We start from the raw sequence: 17,790 nt of genomic DNA, 5'->3' as shown, positions 1-17,790 counted from the left end.
TCAGATAGGGGTCGGTTTAAATTAAATGGATAACATTATTTGGTAATTGTACACCTGTTGGTTTAGTTGAGTTGTTTCCATTTGATGAAAAGCCCTTCTTTTATTTTTAGTTGAAAATCTGTTTGAGCAGTATTGAGAATTTTGAAACAATGGGTGTTGCATTCTAACAAGCACTGGGGTGACGATTGCAAGTGTCTCCAGACATGGGAGTTTTTGTCCTTCCCCAGATGCTCCTGTACTCGTGTCTTATAATGACGCTTGGTTTGACCAATATAGCGAGCTTTACATCTCGCACATGTAAATTGATATATGACACGAGCACGGAGCTCCTGGGGAATGGAGTCTTTCACAGAAAGTAAAGAACTGAGCTTGAAAGATGAGAAAGAAAGAGTAATATGAAGATCTTGGCAATATTGTTTAACCATAATGTTGATTCTCTTTTCAAGTTCCTTTGATGCTTTACCAATATATGGTAACTTAAAAAATCTTGTAGTCTTTTTCTCCTGACCATTGTTTGGGTTTTGGATGTTTTGAATGTATTGGTTCAATGACCTTTCGATTAACCAACTTGGGTACATGTTTCTGTTCAACACTTCTTTCAAATTCTCGATACAAGTATCAAAGAGATGAGAGTGACTGCAAATTTTGTAAGCCCTATCTATCAATGTTCTAATCAATCCAGTTTTGTATTTGTAACAAGTGAAGCTAAGAAAATTTGTATACAACCCAGTGTAATTCTTCTTATGAAAGACTGAAGTAGTATAAACATCTGTGCTATTGTTGATTAAAATATCTAAAAAGGGCAACTGTCCACGTTCTTCCTTTTCAACAGTGAAATTTATATTGGGATGCCTGGAGTTCAAATAGTCATGAAAGGTTTGAACCTCATCTTCATTGTTAAAAATACAAAACACATCGTCTACATATCTGCGATAGAATGGAACATTGGGTCCTTCAAACTCTTCCAACCATTTCTTTTCATGATGACCCATAAATAGGTTTGCCAGTGTAGGGGCAAGAGGAGAGCCCATAGCAACTCCATCAACCTGGTCATACATTTCACCATTGAATAGGAAATGGGTCTGTTTGGTAGCATATTTGAACAATTCAATCAGTTCATCTTTACTAAAACATACATCATTGTTATACTTCAGAATAGTATCAGCAGCAAGTTCAATAGTCTCATCTAAAGGAATATTTGTGAATAAACTAGTGACATCAAATGACACTAAAAACTTTCCTTGTAGGTTCTTGGTTTTAAGCTCCTCTATAAAAGAAAATGAATCTTGTGTACAGAATTCATCAGGTATATGAGGTGTGAGGAGTGATCCCAAATACTTAGCCAAATTATAATTGTACGTCCCAATAGATGATACTATAGGCCGAAAAGGTGGCACATCATTGTTATTGTTGATTTTATGTGTTTTCGGTAGCCCGTATATTCCTGCTGGTTTTGAACCTCCTGGGTATATATTGTAAGTAGAACCATCAAATGCCCCCTTTTTCTTAAGTTTGCATAGGAATCGTTGAAGAGAACGTTCCCTTGTCAAGGTGGGATCTTTATTAAGTTTGTTGAATTTTCTTTTGTCACCAAGCAATAAAGATATAGCATTATTATATACACTCCTATCTAAGATAACAACACCGTTCCCTTTGTCAGGTTTGAGAATAACAATCTGTATATTGCTCCTTAGTTTCTTAAGTATCCTGAAATTATGTAAATCACTGTGTGAAGGTTGATAGCTGCTTACATATTCATTAGCTAGATATGATAATTCTACTTTCACTCTGGGGTAATTTTTGCGGTCAATCAACTTGTCATGAAAAGCTCGTTGAATTAGCTCAAAAGTTGTGAAGACATCTGCTTTGCTGATCCAAGACTTAGGGGGTTTGATTGAAAAGAACAATCCATTTTTCAGTAGATTAAGTTCTTCATCCCGTAGATTGGTGCTGGATAGATTCAAAACTGTGTCGTCCGGTGTGAATGGAAGTATTGTGTTTCTAGTTAAATTCTGTAGTTTCTTAGTGTGCCCTTCAATGACTGTAGCCTCGCATTTCGTGACATTTCTTGTAACAGCTCGCCGAAGAATTTGCCAGTCAAAACCAGTCAAAGTGTTCCGTAAATGTTTCTCTTTTTCCTTTTTTTCCCGTTCCAATCTGTTCTTTTCTCGTTTCCGTTTTGTAATAGCACTGCGAAGAAGTCTCTTATGGATCGCGTACACATCCTGTTGGTTAACATTGGGCAGATGAACTCTCACAAATCTTGGGAAGACATTGAAACTTTGACAGTTGTTGAGAAAATTAATGTCCAGTTCAGCTTTCTTTAATTTGATAGAGATTTTCTCATATTTCCGTAACTCTGCTGTGGTAATTAGACTGCTATATTTTCGTGTCAAATCAAATATGATACTTCCAAAAGAACGACACGATACTAAATTGAAGACAAAAATAAAGAATAGAACATAACATTTTAATAAACGGAACATGTTTCGAGGTGTCGCACCTCATCCTCAGCCTGAAAATTATTAACAGAGTCATTGGTATTTATACAGTTGAGATGTCAAGTAAAAATTTCAAGAATGTAGTTACACAGGATTACAAGGAATGCAATTGTTGAAAGGAATGAAGTAAAAAGTTACAAAGTCTATGGATTTATCAGATAGGGGTGGGTTTAAATTAAATGGATAACATTATTTGGTAATTGTACACCTGTTGGTTTAGTTGAGGTTGTTTCCATTTGATGAAAAGCCCTTCTTTTATTTTTAGTTGAAAATCTGTTTGAGCAGTATTGAGAATTTTGAAACAATGGGTGTTGCATTCTAACAAGCACTGGGGTGACGATTGCAAGTGTCTCCAGACATGGGAGTTTTTGTCCTTCCCCAGATGCTCCTGTACTCGTGTCTTATAATGACGCTTGGTTTGACCAATATAGCGAGCTTTACATCTCGCACATGTAAATTGATATATGACACGAGCACGGAGCTCCTGGGGAATGGAGTCTTTCACAGAAAGTAAAGAACTGAGCTTGAAAGATGAGAAAGAAAGAGTAATATGAAGATCTTGGCAATATTGTTTAACCATGACACGAGCAGGAGAAAAAGACTACAAGATTTTTTAAGTTACCATATATTGGTAAAGCATCAAAGGAACTTGAAAAAAGAATCAACATTATGGTTAAACAATATTGCCAAGATCTTCATATTACTCTTTCTTTCTCATCTTTTAAGCTCAGTTCTTTACTTTCTGTGAAAGACTCCATTCCCAAGGAGCTCCGTGCTCGTGTCATATATCAATTTACATGTGCGAGATGTAAAGCTCGCTATATTGGTCAAACCAAGCGTCATTATAAGACACGAGTACAGGAGCATCTGGGGAAGGACAAAAACTCCCATGTCTGGAGACACTTGCAATCGTCACCCCAGTGCTTGTTAGAATGCAACACCCATTGTTTCAAAATTCTCAATACTGCTCAAACAGATTTTCAACTAAAAATAAAAGAAGGGCTTTTCATCAAATGGAAACAACCTCAACTAAACCAACAGGTGTACAATTACCAAATAATGTTATCCATTTAATTTAAACCCACCCCTATCTGATAAATCCATAGACTTTGTAACTTTTTACTTCATTCCATTCAACAATTGCATTCCTTGTAATCCTGTGTAACTACATTCTTGAAATTTTTACTTGACATCTCAACTGTAAAAATACCAATGACTCTGTTAATAATTTTCAGGCTGAGGATGAGGTGCGACACCTCGAAACATGTTCCGTTTATTAAAATGTTATGTTCTATTCTTTATTTTTGTCTTCAATTATATCACTTTTGAAATGAATGAAATACAAATATTAATATGGGCAGCTTGTTCTTTATTTAAAACGTACTTTGATTATCAAATTTCAGATCTGGATATCACTAATTTTCTGCTCGCTCTTCACGCTCGCATTATTGATATAGGAACATACCTAATTACCCGTCCTATTTATGATTTAGATGAATAGAGTGTTCCGTTTTTAAGGTCTAAATTTTCAATTTTCTTCCGCTCGCGTTACGCGCTTGCATCAAGTTACTGTTTCGTTACATACTTATCCCTTTCATGATCACTTTAAAAAAGTGCTGAGAATGACAATTTCTTTTTAGGTCGGAATGTCCAAAAATTTCAGCTAGCGCTTTGCGCTTGCATTTTTTATTACTGAAATATGTATCTTCATGGGTAACTGCAGTCCTTAACATGTCCCCTTTTTTATCAGCCAGAACATTTATTAGAAATGTCTGCTCGCGCTTGTCGTTCGCGGTATTACATACGCATTTTGTTCATGATCACAAACATTGCCCAGAATGTAAAGTTTTCAGGACAAAATATACAAAAGTGTGGTGAGGGCAGCTTTGTGTAGCTGTCTGATATTGCGCTTATCCTAGTATGATTATTTTCACTTTTATCTTTGTCCCGAATTCATTTTAACCTCCATAACGAATATGATGTGTCTGCAAATAGACTCCATTTGACAGGGAATTATCATATGTGTTTCCTTTATTACACGGAAATGAAGGACTAGTACTAAAAAAATGGAATGTATGATTGAACAGCTTTAAGTTTAACATTCGTAACGCACCTTTAAAAAATATGTACCTTGCAGTTGTGTTAAGGGTTCAGTATTATAAGAGACGCCTTTCATAATAAATACAGTTTTCAAAGGTAGGGCTTCTAAATAAGGACTACGATGGACAATAAAACATAAGAACACTAACTTTCTTAACGCATTAACTTCCGTAACATTTTTTATTGAATATGCTTCAAATTTGTGCTTTACTGAATCAATCGGAGTGACTCCGGATTATGATCCGGTCATAGAACTCCAGTATCTTTTTCATATGACCTATCTATGCTGAGATAAGTCATATCAAGAAGATCCTATGACTTGAGTTCCAACAGGCAACAAATTTATTCAAGCAGCTGTTCATTTCTAAAGAAGCACAAAAGAAAGAACGGCAATAAGGACCTTTTGATGTCCGCCTTCCAAGCCGCCAGTTTCAGTGAAGAAATCCGAGGGGTGAAATTTTACGAATATTCATTTGTATCAATTTTCCATCTTTCATATTAATAAACAAACTGAAATTTGAATGCATCACAAAACATCAATAATTAAGCACTATTACGACGAGATATTTGCCGAGATTGTATCAATCAATAATTTGACCTTTATTGAAACTAGATTTTAACACTTTTCCGATCGTTTGCGCCGAATGAAAATTTCAAATGTGGTCGGTGGAATATTGTTGTTCATTACTGTATATATATGCCAGATGAGTGCCCGCACATACCCAGACGAGCAAATTTGAGTCATATTTCAGGACATATTGCACAGTTTATTTTCGCATGCCTCCGAATTATTTACTACACAAGATGAGGCGAATAAGTAATTATCATCACAATAGCATATTTCCCTTTATGTATGACCTATAGCTGCGGGGTCATGCGGGAATCATTTTGTCTACAAAATTGCAAGAGATGTTGAATATAGTGCATGCCTGACATAATTTCTGTTGGCGGCTTTTTACCTTGCTCAAAGATATTTATTTGCTGTTACTCCATCTCATTTGAAACTTCCTTGGTCATAAAAGGTACCTTCCACCTAGGTACCCATCCTTGTCAAATTATTATTACACAACCGTATCAGGCGCGTACGCAGGATTTTTGAAAGGGGGGGATTTTCGAGCTGATTTTTTTTTTTTAAATCTCCCGCCCAGTCTCTAAAAAGTGATGAGCGGGGGGGGGGGAATCCGCCCTCTTTTTTCCTTACAATTTCTTGCGTCATACATTATTATGTAGGGGTACCGTGCGTCTACCAGACCGACCTCTGGGGAGACAAGCAAAAAAAAAAAAAAAAAAGGAAACGAAAAGGGGGGTTTGAACCCCCTAAACCCCCCCCCCCCCCTCCTGCGTACGCGCCTGCAACTTATATTCAACATCGCTTTGAACAGAGGGAAAATTGCCACTCAAAACAATTTCCGGAGAAATATTGAGTGTTTTGGGAAATTTTAAATTATTCACTAAGTATTTGCATTTATTTAGAACTTGAAATTAATAATTTCCTTTGCTATGTAGTTCTTTCAGTAATTGTGACTGAAGTTAGTACACTTCTCTGAGTTTGCTCAGATTGATAGACTCTATATTTTTGTATATATCAAGCTACAAACTCGAATTTTAACCCCTTAATTGTTTCATTCACCTTCCTTTTTTTTTAATCATAATTAATCATTTCCTCATGCCCCCTGTCTCTATCTACTTGGCTGATGGCAAGCGGCGGGGTTCCTCGTAACCCAGAGAACATCTGTTCAGGGCAAGAAACTTTTTTATGATGAACTACAATTCCGTGGCCCGGTTATTCGGTTTTCTCATTCCAACTCTGAACAACAACAACAAAACTTACCTTTTGTCCGTTTCGTGTTCTGTTTTGATATCTTTTTTTTTGGGGGGGGGGCAAAATTAAGCAAATTAAACAACATTCATTGAATTATATTGATATTTTGCAAGGGGTTCCAAACTAGATTTAAAAAAAAAATCTACAAACTTCTTAATTTTTAGGTATATAGGTTATTTTTTAGCTTCATTCCCCCAAAAAAATTTGGTATCTGACAAGGCCTAAATAAATAATGTGAGCACGAAGCGTATTTTTAAACATATATATAAAACAAGAAATTTAGACCTGAAAGTTAAATTTTAAATAGATGCAATCATGAACACGATTCGCATCTATCTTATTACATAATCCGAGCGCGAAGCGTGAGCTGAAACTTTTATAATGACTTCAGGGGCGGATCTAGCTTTCGCCAATTGGGGGGTGTTCATTCACATTTCCACTGATCGGCCGCTAAAAGCTTATTTTAGTCGGTTTCTTTGAATGGAACATTCCTTCCAGTGATTTCTTAGCTTGATTCCTATAATAAACATGATAAATGCATTTCCTAATCCATTATCATATAATGTGAGAGAGAAGCGCGAACTGATTTTTTTTTATAAACTCTGAAAAGCACCTCTGGGGAACTAGTTCGTACATTGTTCAAGTTTATTGCTTTTTTTTTATTCATTTAAGTTTTGGTTACAAGTTCATTACTTTTGTGCCAGAGACAGAGTTCACAGAGTTATTTGACCCCTTTCTCATTTACAGGACATTGCTCTACTCTAAAATAACCCTAATGTAAAATTTATCTTTTCTTTAGTCTCCTTCAGCCTTCTTGAATTTAGCTTCGTGTATCTTTGTTATTCTCATCCATCCCTCATTCCTTGCATCCCACACTTGACCGTTCTTTGTTATCAAATTTCTTTTTATCTCTTGGTCCTCTCAGCTATGTTAATTACTCCCCTCCTCTCTCTCTGTTGACTGAATCATTTATGTCGTAAGACTCCTTATGTGTGATTAGTTCTTATTCATGATGATGCGTTACTTCTGTGATTGTTATTTTCCAAGTTAATTTGAATATGTATTGAAATCTACATTGTGCAAAGAAAACCTAGAGAAGAACTGAAGAATAAATTATGCCCTGCCAAGCTCAGGCAGTTGAGCACAGACCTTTAAACCAACATCTACCTCTTCATCTTTTCTTGTTCTGTGTTGGAAGAACCCGCGTATACTTAGAGCTAATAAAATATAGCCCCTACACACCTATAACATGTATAAAGGAATGTTTTGCAGTGACTCATGAAGACAATATTTTTTCATATTCAGACATGAAAACTGGATTATTCTGAGCACTTTTGGAAACATAAACGGATAGGTATGTAACTACGATTAATGCAAGCGCTAAGCGTGAGCTGAAAAAAATTCAGATTTCGGACCTACAAACTGCAGCATACACTATTTTTATTTTGTAATCATGAATAGGATAAGTTTTTCATAAATTATTCATACGATTGTGAAGAGCGAGTTGAAAATTTGTTGATATTCCAATTTAAAACTGGATATTTTAAGCACATTTTACATAAAGAACAAAATGTGCGAGCGCGAGCTGTTTTTTTTTCTTTTTTTAAAGATTTAGATCTAAAAACGGGGTATTCGTAACATATTTAGTTGTCATGAAATGGAAGGGTATCTTCCAAATTATGCGAACAAGCTGGAAATTCTCTATATTCCGATCTGCAAAATAAACAATGAAATGGATATGTATTCTTTATTAGAATATGCCTATGCAATGTAAAGAGTATAAATTTATATACTGACCTAAAAATATTTAAAGGACTGCTGTAAACTTTGAATGAGCTGAAAAGCACCTCAGTTAGTAGATTATGTAATCGAAACCGGCGAAACGAGACCAATGATTTTTTTAGAACTTTGAATATGAAATGAGCTATCTAGTCTGCACATTTAACCGTATTTCAGGACATCTTGGGGGACGCGCTGTATTGGAAAAGAAGTATGAACAACAAAGGGGTGATAAATAAATATGAACAATTTAGAAATTGCACAAACCGTTAACCTTGGCGATTGAGTGTCTGAAGTAAAATAATTGCCCTCATATTTGTCAGATTTCTTCATCAATCGATCAGTCTATATAGGTAAGGTTTATCTCCAATTAGTCTAATTACCACCTCCTCTATAAGTCTACTATAAATTTGGTCTATCATTCGTTCACTAACCGCATGGTCCATTTTTTTCATTCACTCACCATTTCGTCTATACCATTTGGTCCGATTGCCATTTAGTCCATAAACCATTTGGTCTTATGGTCTTATGATGGAAAAGTGTTAATTTGGCGAAATGGTTTTAAAAAAAATGGGTATTAAAATCTAATAGACCAGCTGGTTACACATTAGAAGAAATGGTCATAGACGAACTGGTGATTAGACGAAGTGATGATTGGACCAAATGGTTGTTAGACGAAATGTTGATGGACGGAATGGCATTAGACAAAAAGACCATGTGGACGAATTGTCAATTTACCATACGAACTGTCCCAAAATCAAATATTTGTATTCAATTTAATAATAAATCAAAATAAAATGATAAAAAGGGGATCGGTATTGGCTCAGTCGGTAACGCGTCTGCCCGTCGAACCAAAGATCGTGGGTTCGAGCCCACCCCGGGCGGATGACTAAAGCCAGTGCATTGTGTGTAAACGTCTCTCCCATGTTTCATAGATGTATGCTATGTTACAATGGAAACCACTCCGTCCCTCGGATAGGGCGTTAAATGGAGGCCCCATGTAGAGGAGAGTCACCACCTTTGCACGTTAAGAACTCACTGCACTATTCGTAAAAGGGTGGGAGGAAACCCCGGTGTAGTGGTAGTCTACAAATGTAGACCCACATCTGCAGTGTGTGTACCTCAGCTGATTCAACGAGTCTGCATCTACTGAGGAATGGCTCGCTTCGCTCACCCTTTCAGGCTGGTTTGTTTCAGAGTCTGCATAAACAGACTAGTGTATAGTGGTCCACCTGCATTTCCCCAATCAGTTATATCAGGAGGGGAGACCTGCGGGTCATAGTGATTCAGTTCGCTTTTCGCCTCCCAGGCACAGGTGACGCCAAACAAATAATAAAAAAAATACCGTAATTATTACATAAACGGGTTAATATGGATAACAATAGTTCCGAAATTCATCTTTTAAATCAATACGATTCATTTGTGTTAACAAATTTTAGGCCCCATGATTTTAAATTCGATCGGACATTTTGCAATCGATTTTTTATATTGGTCAAAGTGATGTGCCAGCTGTTTTCCCACCCCTCCCCCTCAGTTTGGCCCATCTCTTATTTGATGAATGTCATTATAAAATGTGATTTATTTCGGGGCTTGATTTTCCCCTGCGATATACTAGTATTCGAACTTCAAGAGAACGGGGAATTCCCTCGGAGGCTTCTGCGACAATAGAGGGCGTGCGAGTTTATTTCGTTGCGATGCGGAAGTCTCGCTACCTGGCAACGCCCCTCGTTGACGTACACAAACAAACATACACGTGAGATCGATTGATCGCAAGCTACGCTTGCTGTACATACCGTATGTCGATCGAGGAGTGACGTCGGGTGGCTACACTAGTTACACTTGTTACACAGCGCAAGAAGGAATTAGGAAACAGAGGAGGGAAGAAAACTCGTTTGAAAATAACTTAATTTTCAGCAGCTTCCGAGACACACTTTAAGAAGATATCATGACAAAAGATAGAAGATTCGACCTACATCAGACCAGCTCTGGTCGGGGTTTGGATTACCGACCAGAATACTATTTCCCAGCATCTGATTTTAAGGTTTGTTCAGCATATTTAATTCAGTCTCCTGTGATTTTTGTCGAACCACAACTTATTTGGATGTTAAACAAGACAGACTTCTTTTCTCTCTGATCTGATCTAAGTTAGATCTTCTAGATCTAAAAAAAGTTAAGCTTTGCATATTTACTGCCTACTGGCCTAGATCTAACGTTACCATGGTAGGCCTAGGTAACTCGGTCTTGGTACGAACAGAAAACTTACAATACAATACATGGAAGGATTGTAAGTTCTAATTTTAAGTTAGACTAGGCTAGACTAGAGTCTAGATCTAGGCATGCTAGGCCCAATATGAAATTTTGTTACTCCACTTTCTTTGATACTAAAAAAATAACTGCTCTTCATAAATCCATTTACTTGCCCCTCCCCTAAAAAAAATTGTTTTAGTAGGCCTAGCTCCAACAAAGAAAGAGGCTGGAGAATCATACAATATAATTAAAAGATGTTCAGTCAGTTTGAGTGGTAAGGAAAAATGTTTGATATGAATGTATTTTGTTTTCCTTCTATTTGCAGACTACCATTCACAATCCTCTGCCACCTGAGCTGGCCAAACAAGATGAGATTATCAAACCATTCCAAACAACAACAGGACAGACGCATGATTATAAATATCACGGAGGATTGTTGGCTAACCCTCAGCATCAAAAGGCACCCGGTCACTGGAATATTCACTACAATAAAGATTTGAGAGAAAAGGTATGTTTTTTTTCTATTTTATAGAGATAGGGTCTACATGTACTGTAGTATAATTCCAAGACCTTCCATTGTTCCAACAAGTTCAATTTTTCTGGGATATCCTGTGTTGTGATAAATTGATAATTATTTTAACAAATTTATCCATTGTGCATTTATTAATTTTACTTTTTACAGTGATAATTTGTATCTTTAATGATGCGTAAGGGTGCGTAAGAAACATTATGCAAAGTTATTTTGTTGGTCCTAAACTTAGTGTCTAACATGAAAAAAAAAATAGAATTTTAAATCACTCTTCTATGGAATGCTGGCATCATAATGTTTTGTTCATATTCATGGCGATTATAATGTTCTATTTCATTAAAATTAAGTACATTTCATTATTATTATTCCCATTTTACAAATCAATTATTTGACAATTCTCTTGCAGCAGGATAAGAATATTTTTTTTAATTGGTGAATGAGTCAACAACTTGCACTCTATAAAAGTGTGATCAACCAAGGCTATTAGAATACCACCCATAATATAGAGTTCAGAAACCCCAAGATATTATAAGTGGGAATTAGACACTGTTCTCACAAGACCTACCGTCATCCTAAAACTAGGATTAGAGTGGTCATTGGAGTAGGTAGCCTTTTTTTCCAGTAGGGGTATTTTTCATTTGCTTGTTGCAATATCATAGTCTTATGAACAGAAATTTAAAGAGGTTTTAATTTTTATTTGTCTTATATTAGCTCCAACAAAGAGGCTGGAGAAAACCTCTAACCATGGGGCATCAAGAGAGTGAAGCCCAATCACAGTACAGAGGACACCAAATGCAGATGGGTGTAGACTTTGACAACAGGCTTAGTGGCAATCCTCAGCCATCTAATCTTCAAACTCACCATCAGAACTGCCCTGCACCTGTCCGGGTAAGGAACAAAAATAAATTTTCAGCCAATAAAATTAAGTTCTATTATTCAGATTTTTTTCTCAACATCAATTCATGCCATATGACAGACTCAAAAGAATCTTTTTAAAAGAATTTCAATCTAATTATGGCTTGTTTTGTGAAGCAGAATCATCAGCATTTTAAACAATTTTCTAACATTGTCAAAGACCTTGAAATACTATAATCTTATTGCACTTTCTAGATAGCATAGGTACAGCATGGAGAGAGGCCAACTGATTTTCAATATTTAGTAGTGAAAAATGAACATACTAATGACTTCATACAAAATACTAATTTAAAAATGTTAAGTTTTGCCCTATGGTATTTCTTAGAAATCTGATTTCCTCATTAAAATACTGATTTTCAGCCTTTCAAATACTGACATATTTTTTACTGTGGAAATTGAAAAAAAAGCACAATAAATATCAAATGAGAGGTACATTGGGGACAATCAGAGTGGTATAGATTCTCATTATTTTAATTTCATCATAATATTGCAATTTTATTATCTATGACCTTTTAGGATAGCATACCTAAATACAAGCCATCACTTGTCCGGGATGATGGTGCCCTTCAACTTCTTGATATCTATGTGCCAACCTCTCACCAAGTACACAAGCGTTTTACTCGTAACGAACTCGATGACTACCCAAAGAAAGATGCTGCCACCTATTGGCGATGTGAAGATTACACACAAGCATGGGGACATGGTACAAAGCACAAGTAAGTTATTCAAACAAACAAAATATTCTTCCAATTTTGGCCCATTTCACTAAATAATCATTCTTCATGAGCACAATCTAAGAAAGCAAGTTAAAGCTTTGCTTATATATTTGAATATTGTGAATTATAGTACTGAGTTACATGTAAATAGGGTCTCATCTTCCATGCCAATCTTACACAAGTAAGTAGCAGGTGAATTTTTTTCCATCCGGCAATTCTCTGTTTTAATTTTCTCTAAAAAGATTCTTTGAACAATTTTACAAACATAGTGATTAGATATCTGAAAGCTTCAAGGCAACAAAATTATATCTTGAAATTTTGTGGGGAATAGGTTTTTATGCATGCAGACATCTCCACCGAGAAAGTTGATTATTTTGAAATAATATTTTTTTCCCTTTTATTTTCATTAACAGTCCTCTTCCAAAGGCAGCTGAAGTTCACCAACGTGCTCCGATGACAGATGAAATGGTCTTCAAGACGGCCATTAAGGAACCTGTACGTTGGCCAGAACGATTTAAGCGTGTTCCTCATTCCGGTATGAAGACCACCATGACCAGTTCTTACAAGACACCATCAGACCATAGAATGAAAGAGCTTTTCTCATGTCCTGTTGATACACCATGGGTCATCCCGAAAGCTGGCCCAATCCAAACATTCTCTGTACCCAACATGTACACGACAGAATACAAAACATATGCAAGTGGTAAACCAATCGCTGTTTGAAGCCGGGAAGTTCCTAAATTTTGTTTTGCGATTTTAAGAATACAGAAACAAAATACAGAGCATTTGTAAACCAGTTACTGTGGAGGTTGAAAGGATTAAAGAACTTAGAAGTTGCCCACTTGTGCAAGCTGGTGTATTTGCATTAATATTGTGGCTTTAATGAAAACAAGATAGAACAAAGGAGCGCAGTAAACCATTTGCCATTTTAAATTGTTTTAAGTCTGAAGTTGACCGCTTGCGCTTGCAGAAATTTGTATCATTCCTTTATTTTGTGTAGTAATGTACATGTATGTAAGATTTTAGGAATGAAAATCAAGAACAAATGCATATTGAGTCATCCTACAATTGTGTAGATTTTAAGATGCTGCAACATGTGAATATTTAACAAGTATTTGTGGTACTTTCTAGTCTATAAGAATTACAGAGTACGTTATAAGGGACAGTTAAATGCAGAGTATTGTAAAATGATATGGTGGATGAACAATGATATATTACATTCAATATAGAAAGAAAATCTTTAATTGAAAAGTTTATTATTTCGATCAATCCTCACATGTTACATAAACTTGTATACTTGTATTATTTTCTTTGGGTGAACATTTCTCAAGTGTTAGTAGTGTTGCTTATTGGACCAAGTTTTAATGGGCTTACATTAAGACCAAAGAGGTTGTTCTCTAACACCTTAATTTATTGTGTACTAGCTCTTTTATAAGAATATACAATGGAAATTATTACCGTTTTAAGGTATTGATTCACAATAACTTGGTTCATTCAATTGACTAAGATTATTTGTCTTATGTTGAAATGATAATGATAGTATTTTAAGTCATCGCATAGTCACCAATGCCACTTTGACTGTTTTTTTTATGAATGGATGCAAGTATTTTTTTGAAAATTGATGTGTCATTATATTTCAAGTTGATTGTACATTGCCAGCTATGTGTGAATATTTTAAAAGTGAATAAATGAAGCTATATATGAATGATAATGTACAGAGCCTTGACATTGTTTATGAGATTAAGCATAAAGTAGAACTTGTAAAAGTTTCAAAATTTATTCATCAAAATCCACACATATTGGATCATTCTTAATTTTATATACAAACACTTATATGAACAATTACAGTGAGACACAAAGTTACAAATCAAATATAAATAAATATGAAATACAGAAAAATTATGGTTTAAATTTTCATGTTGAGCCCTAAAACATATTCGATACATATTCAAATCAATAATTTACCTCTTATTGCATAGGTAAAATTATATATTTTTCTTTTTTTTTCTTTTGAAAGTTTCTTTGCACAATTTTTAAATATGTAAATTATACTAGTCTCAAATGAAATTAAACATAATTAAATAAAACAGCCTATCAAAAGGATTATCACAGGAGGGAGGAGGGAGAGTCTGCAATGTAAAGGGACATATGATGGAGTAAGGAAATAAAGGAGGGGGCTGACTGGGGGCTTGAATTGAACCAAGAATAAAGGTCATTCTATGAAAGTGTTAGATGAAACAAAGAATTTGAGATAATGATGGAGGGCTTGTCAGAATAAAATCTGTGAAGATCAATGAATAATGAGTGAAAGGAGAGAAAGAAAAGTCTAACATGAAGATAACAAAGAGAAAAGAATGAATGAAAAATAGAGATAAATCTGAAGAAATTAAAAGAAATTGGAAAAGTGTAGAAAAGGGTGAATATTTGAGGCGTGATGTGAAGAAAAAGATTGGGAATGAATGAATGAAAAAAGGCTGGGAATGAGTGAGAAGCATAAGAAGTTTGGACAGACGCTGCCGCCAACAATGAGAGTAGGACAAACCTGATGGATATGGTTTAAGCACAAAAAGGAAAACTACTGAATAGAGAAAAAGATAGAATGAATTGAATGGAAGGTGAATAAATTCAATGAAAGAATGATAAATACAAGCTTGAGATGGTAGAATGAATAGAATATTACCAAACGGTGAAAAAAGGAGTAACTGATCCAGAAACCTTGATGAAGATGGACAAAGATTAAGTTTTCAATGTGAATGACGCTGCCGCCACAATCAGAAAAGTGGCATCTATAGTCTAGCTCTGCTATGCCGGCGAGACAAAAAAGCTTTATAGCATGAGCATATTATAGTTAGAGATAGATCTATATTCATGTTTCTCTATGTCCAATTTCTTGAACTCTTAGGCCTGTATTCTCAAAAGGTTTCAGTAGTATTATGATGCAAACCATGGATTTCTTGCACTATTGTGCTTCCTTCAAGCTTGAATTTAGTGCTCTTTGCCGAAATAGCTCATTTATAATTCAATTTTCTAAGTGTATGTGATGAAATAAGCCTAAGCCAGTGATGTTCTCACAACACAGTTCCTGCTGATCACTTGCAGAATCAAGTACAAATGATCTTCATTCCTGGCTTGCACTATGAAGGTAGTGGATGCTACAACCCTTGACATATAGGTGACAAGGGTCATCAAGTAAACAGCATCAATAGCAATGTCTTTTTTAACTTAGAAGAAAAAAATCAATGTTCCAACAGTACAGAAGGACATCGCAGATAAGGTCAAGTCAACTATTTAAAACTTTGCAATAATAACACTTTGATTGTGGTCATCAACGACAAGACAAGACACATCTGCATAATGCATGGTTTTTGTACCAGAATAGGTACAAAATAGGTGTGCATGTTCCATTCTCACTCTTTCCTTCTCTTCTCCTGATCTCTCTTTATACATGTCTATCACCATGCCAACCTCTATTTGCCCTTTAAGCCTTTGAGACCCCCTTCCTCTCGTTCGCCTATCGTTGCAAAAATTTGCAAGTGCATAGAGCCAAATGTACACTAAAATAATGTATAGTAAAATGTACACGTCACGTCCTAAGGGTTAATACCCATGGAGGCCCAATGGATTAGACTTCAGATTTTGAGACAGAGAATTGTGGGTATGAATCCCAGCAATGATGTAATTTCCTTCAGCAAGAAATTTACCTATATTGTGCTAAAGTCAACCCAGGTGAGATAAATTTCTGCCTTTACAAGCTTGTGCTCTGTTAGGCTGCAGGGCTAAAGCCAGGGTAATTCAAGTCCTTTGGAAGCACATAGTAATGTTTATCAAAATGTGATATAAACTATACAAGAATTGGTTATCATGATTTATTTATCATTATTATTATGATTATCATTGTTAAATTTATTATTATTATTGGTAGTAGTAATAGTATAGCAGTGGTAGTAGTAGTAGTAGTAGTAGTAGTAGTAGTAGTAGTAGTAGTAGTAGTAGTAGTAGAAGTAGTTAGTAGTAGTAGTAGTTAGTAGTAGTGGTAGTTAGTAGTAGTAGTAGTAGTAGTAGTAGTAGTAGTAGTAGTAGTAGTAGTAGTAGTAGCAGTAGTAGCAGTAGTAGTAGCAGCAGTAGTAGTATTACCCACATGTCCCTTCTAAACCATTTTTATCCACTCCTCACTCAGAACACTGTCTCTTTTTTCTTTCTTATTTACTGGTAAAATATATTATACAATCAGAGATTTCTCCTTTTAAACATTTATTCTGTTTTTCACTGAACTGTTTTCAAGAGTTGCTATTAATACAGATAATTCTGCTTTTGTTTAATCTCTAGCTTAATCCTATTACAGTGATGTCACAAAAACAAGTTTGTTTTGTGTCTCCCATCAGCTGAAACACTCACTTGAGACACAATTAATTTACCAGGGCCCTGTTGCACAAAAGTCATTAACTACCATCGTAACAATGCTCCACAGCCAATCAAAATCAAGGATTGCAAGAAAGATGCCATTAGACTGAAAAGTAAATTTGATTGTAACCTAGGGCCCTGAATGACAACCAATGCTGGAGTAAATGGGCACATTAACTGAACTCATTTTGATTTAACAAATCATAACAATGATTTTTTAGTACAAAAATCAATGCTAAATGAGTATTCAACCAAAAATCATATGAAGCGAGACCATGTAAAGTGAATTCTTCTAATTGTTTATAATCCAATCAAGACAGGATCTAGTTTGCAATGCAGATGTCAGCCTATATTTCTCATTAACCCTATCTTGGCCGAGGGGGGGGTCTCCAACAATTCATGCAATATTTTGTGCATTTTTTTTACCACGCCACTTACAGACTTTCTACTTTCAAGTCTTGTGCATCTTTTGAGACCAATTTTGCGACACCCAGGTACGCAATTCTGAAATTACACATTTTATAAATGAATGTCAGACCTAAAATCACTAAAAAACAAACAATGATTTTTAGTACAAAAATCATTGCAAAATGAGTATTCAACCAACATTCATAAATGTATGATTATTCTTAATTTTGCTTGTCTAAATGAATCTATTTTAAGCTATTCATGATTGCAATAAGAGTCCCAAACAAAGTAAATAATAAGAAGTTGCAAAAAACAATATAATATTTAAGAAATTTATTTGATATTGTATTTTTTTCATGTTTATTTGCTAAG

At 35.3% G+C, this 17,790-nt stretch overlaps 1 protein-coding gene across 1 annotated transcript; it reads left to right on the top strand.

Moving 5' to 3' along the window:
* The first annotated feature begins 9,961 nt into the window (after window positions 1–9,961).
* LOC121421182 lies at window positions 9,962–14,310 on the top strand. Its single transcript, XM_041615845.1, has 5 exons — window positions 9,962–10,243; window positions 10,775–10,957; window positions 11,690–11,866; window positions 12,410–12,609; window positions 13,023–14,310. Exons 1-5 carry the CDS (start codon window positions 10,148–10,150, stop codon window positions 13,330–13,332), a joined length of 966 nt encoding a protein of 321 aa, XP_041471779.1. The 5' UTR covers window positions 9,962–10,147; the 3' UTR covers window positions 13,333–14,310.
* Window positions 14,311–17,790: the final 3,480 nt, after the last annotated feature.

This window comes from Lytechinus variegatus, chromosome 9 (assembly GCF_018143015.1).
Source record: "Lytechinus variegatus isolate NC3 chromosome 9, Lvar_3.0, whole genome shotgun sequence".
NCBI classification, from domain to species: domain Eukaryota; kingdom Metazoa; phylum Echinodermata; class Echinoidea; order Temnopleuroida; family Toxopneustidae; genus Lytechinus; species Lytechinus variegatus.
This window is presented reverse-complemented; position numbering and strand designations above follow the sequence as displayed.

Coding starts and splice junctions, on each gene's coding strand:
- LOC121421182 (XM_041615845.1), top strand. CDS start 10,148: ATGACAAAAGATAGAAGATTCGACCTACATCAGACCAGCTCTGGTCGG. Junction 10,244..10,774: donor TCCCAGCATCTGATTTTAAG/GTTTGTTCAGCA, acceptor TTCTATTTGCAG/ACTACCATTCACAATCCTCT. Junction 10,958..11,689: donor ATAAAGATTTGAGAGAAAAG/GTATGTTTTTTT, acceptor GTCTTATATTAG/CTCCAACAAAGAGGCTGGAG.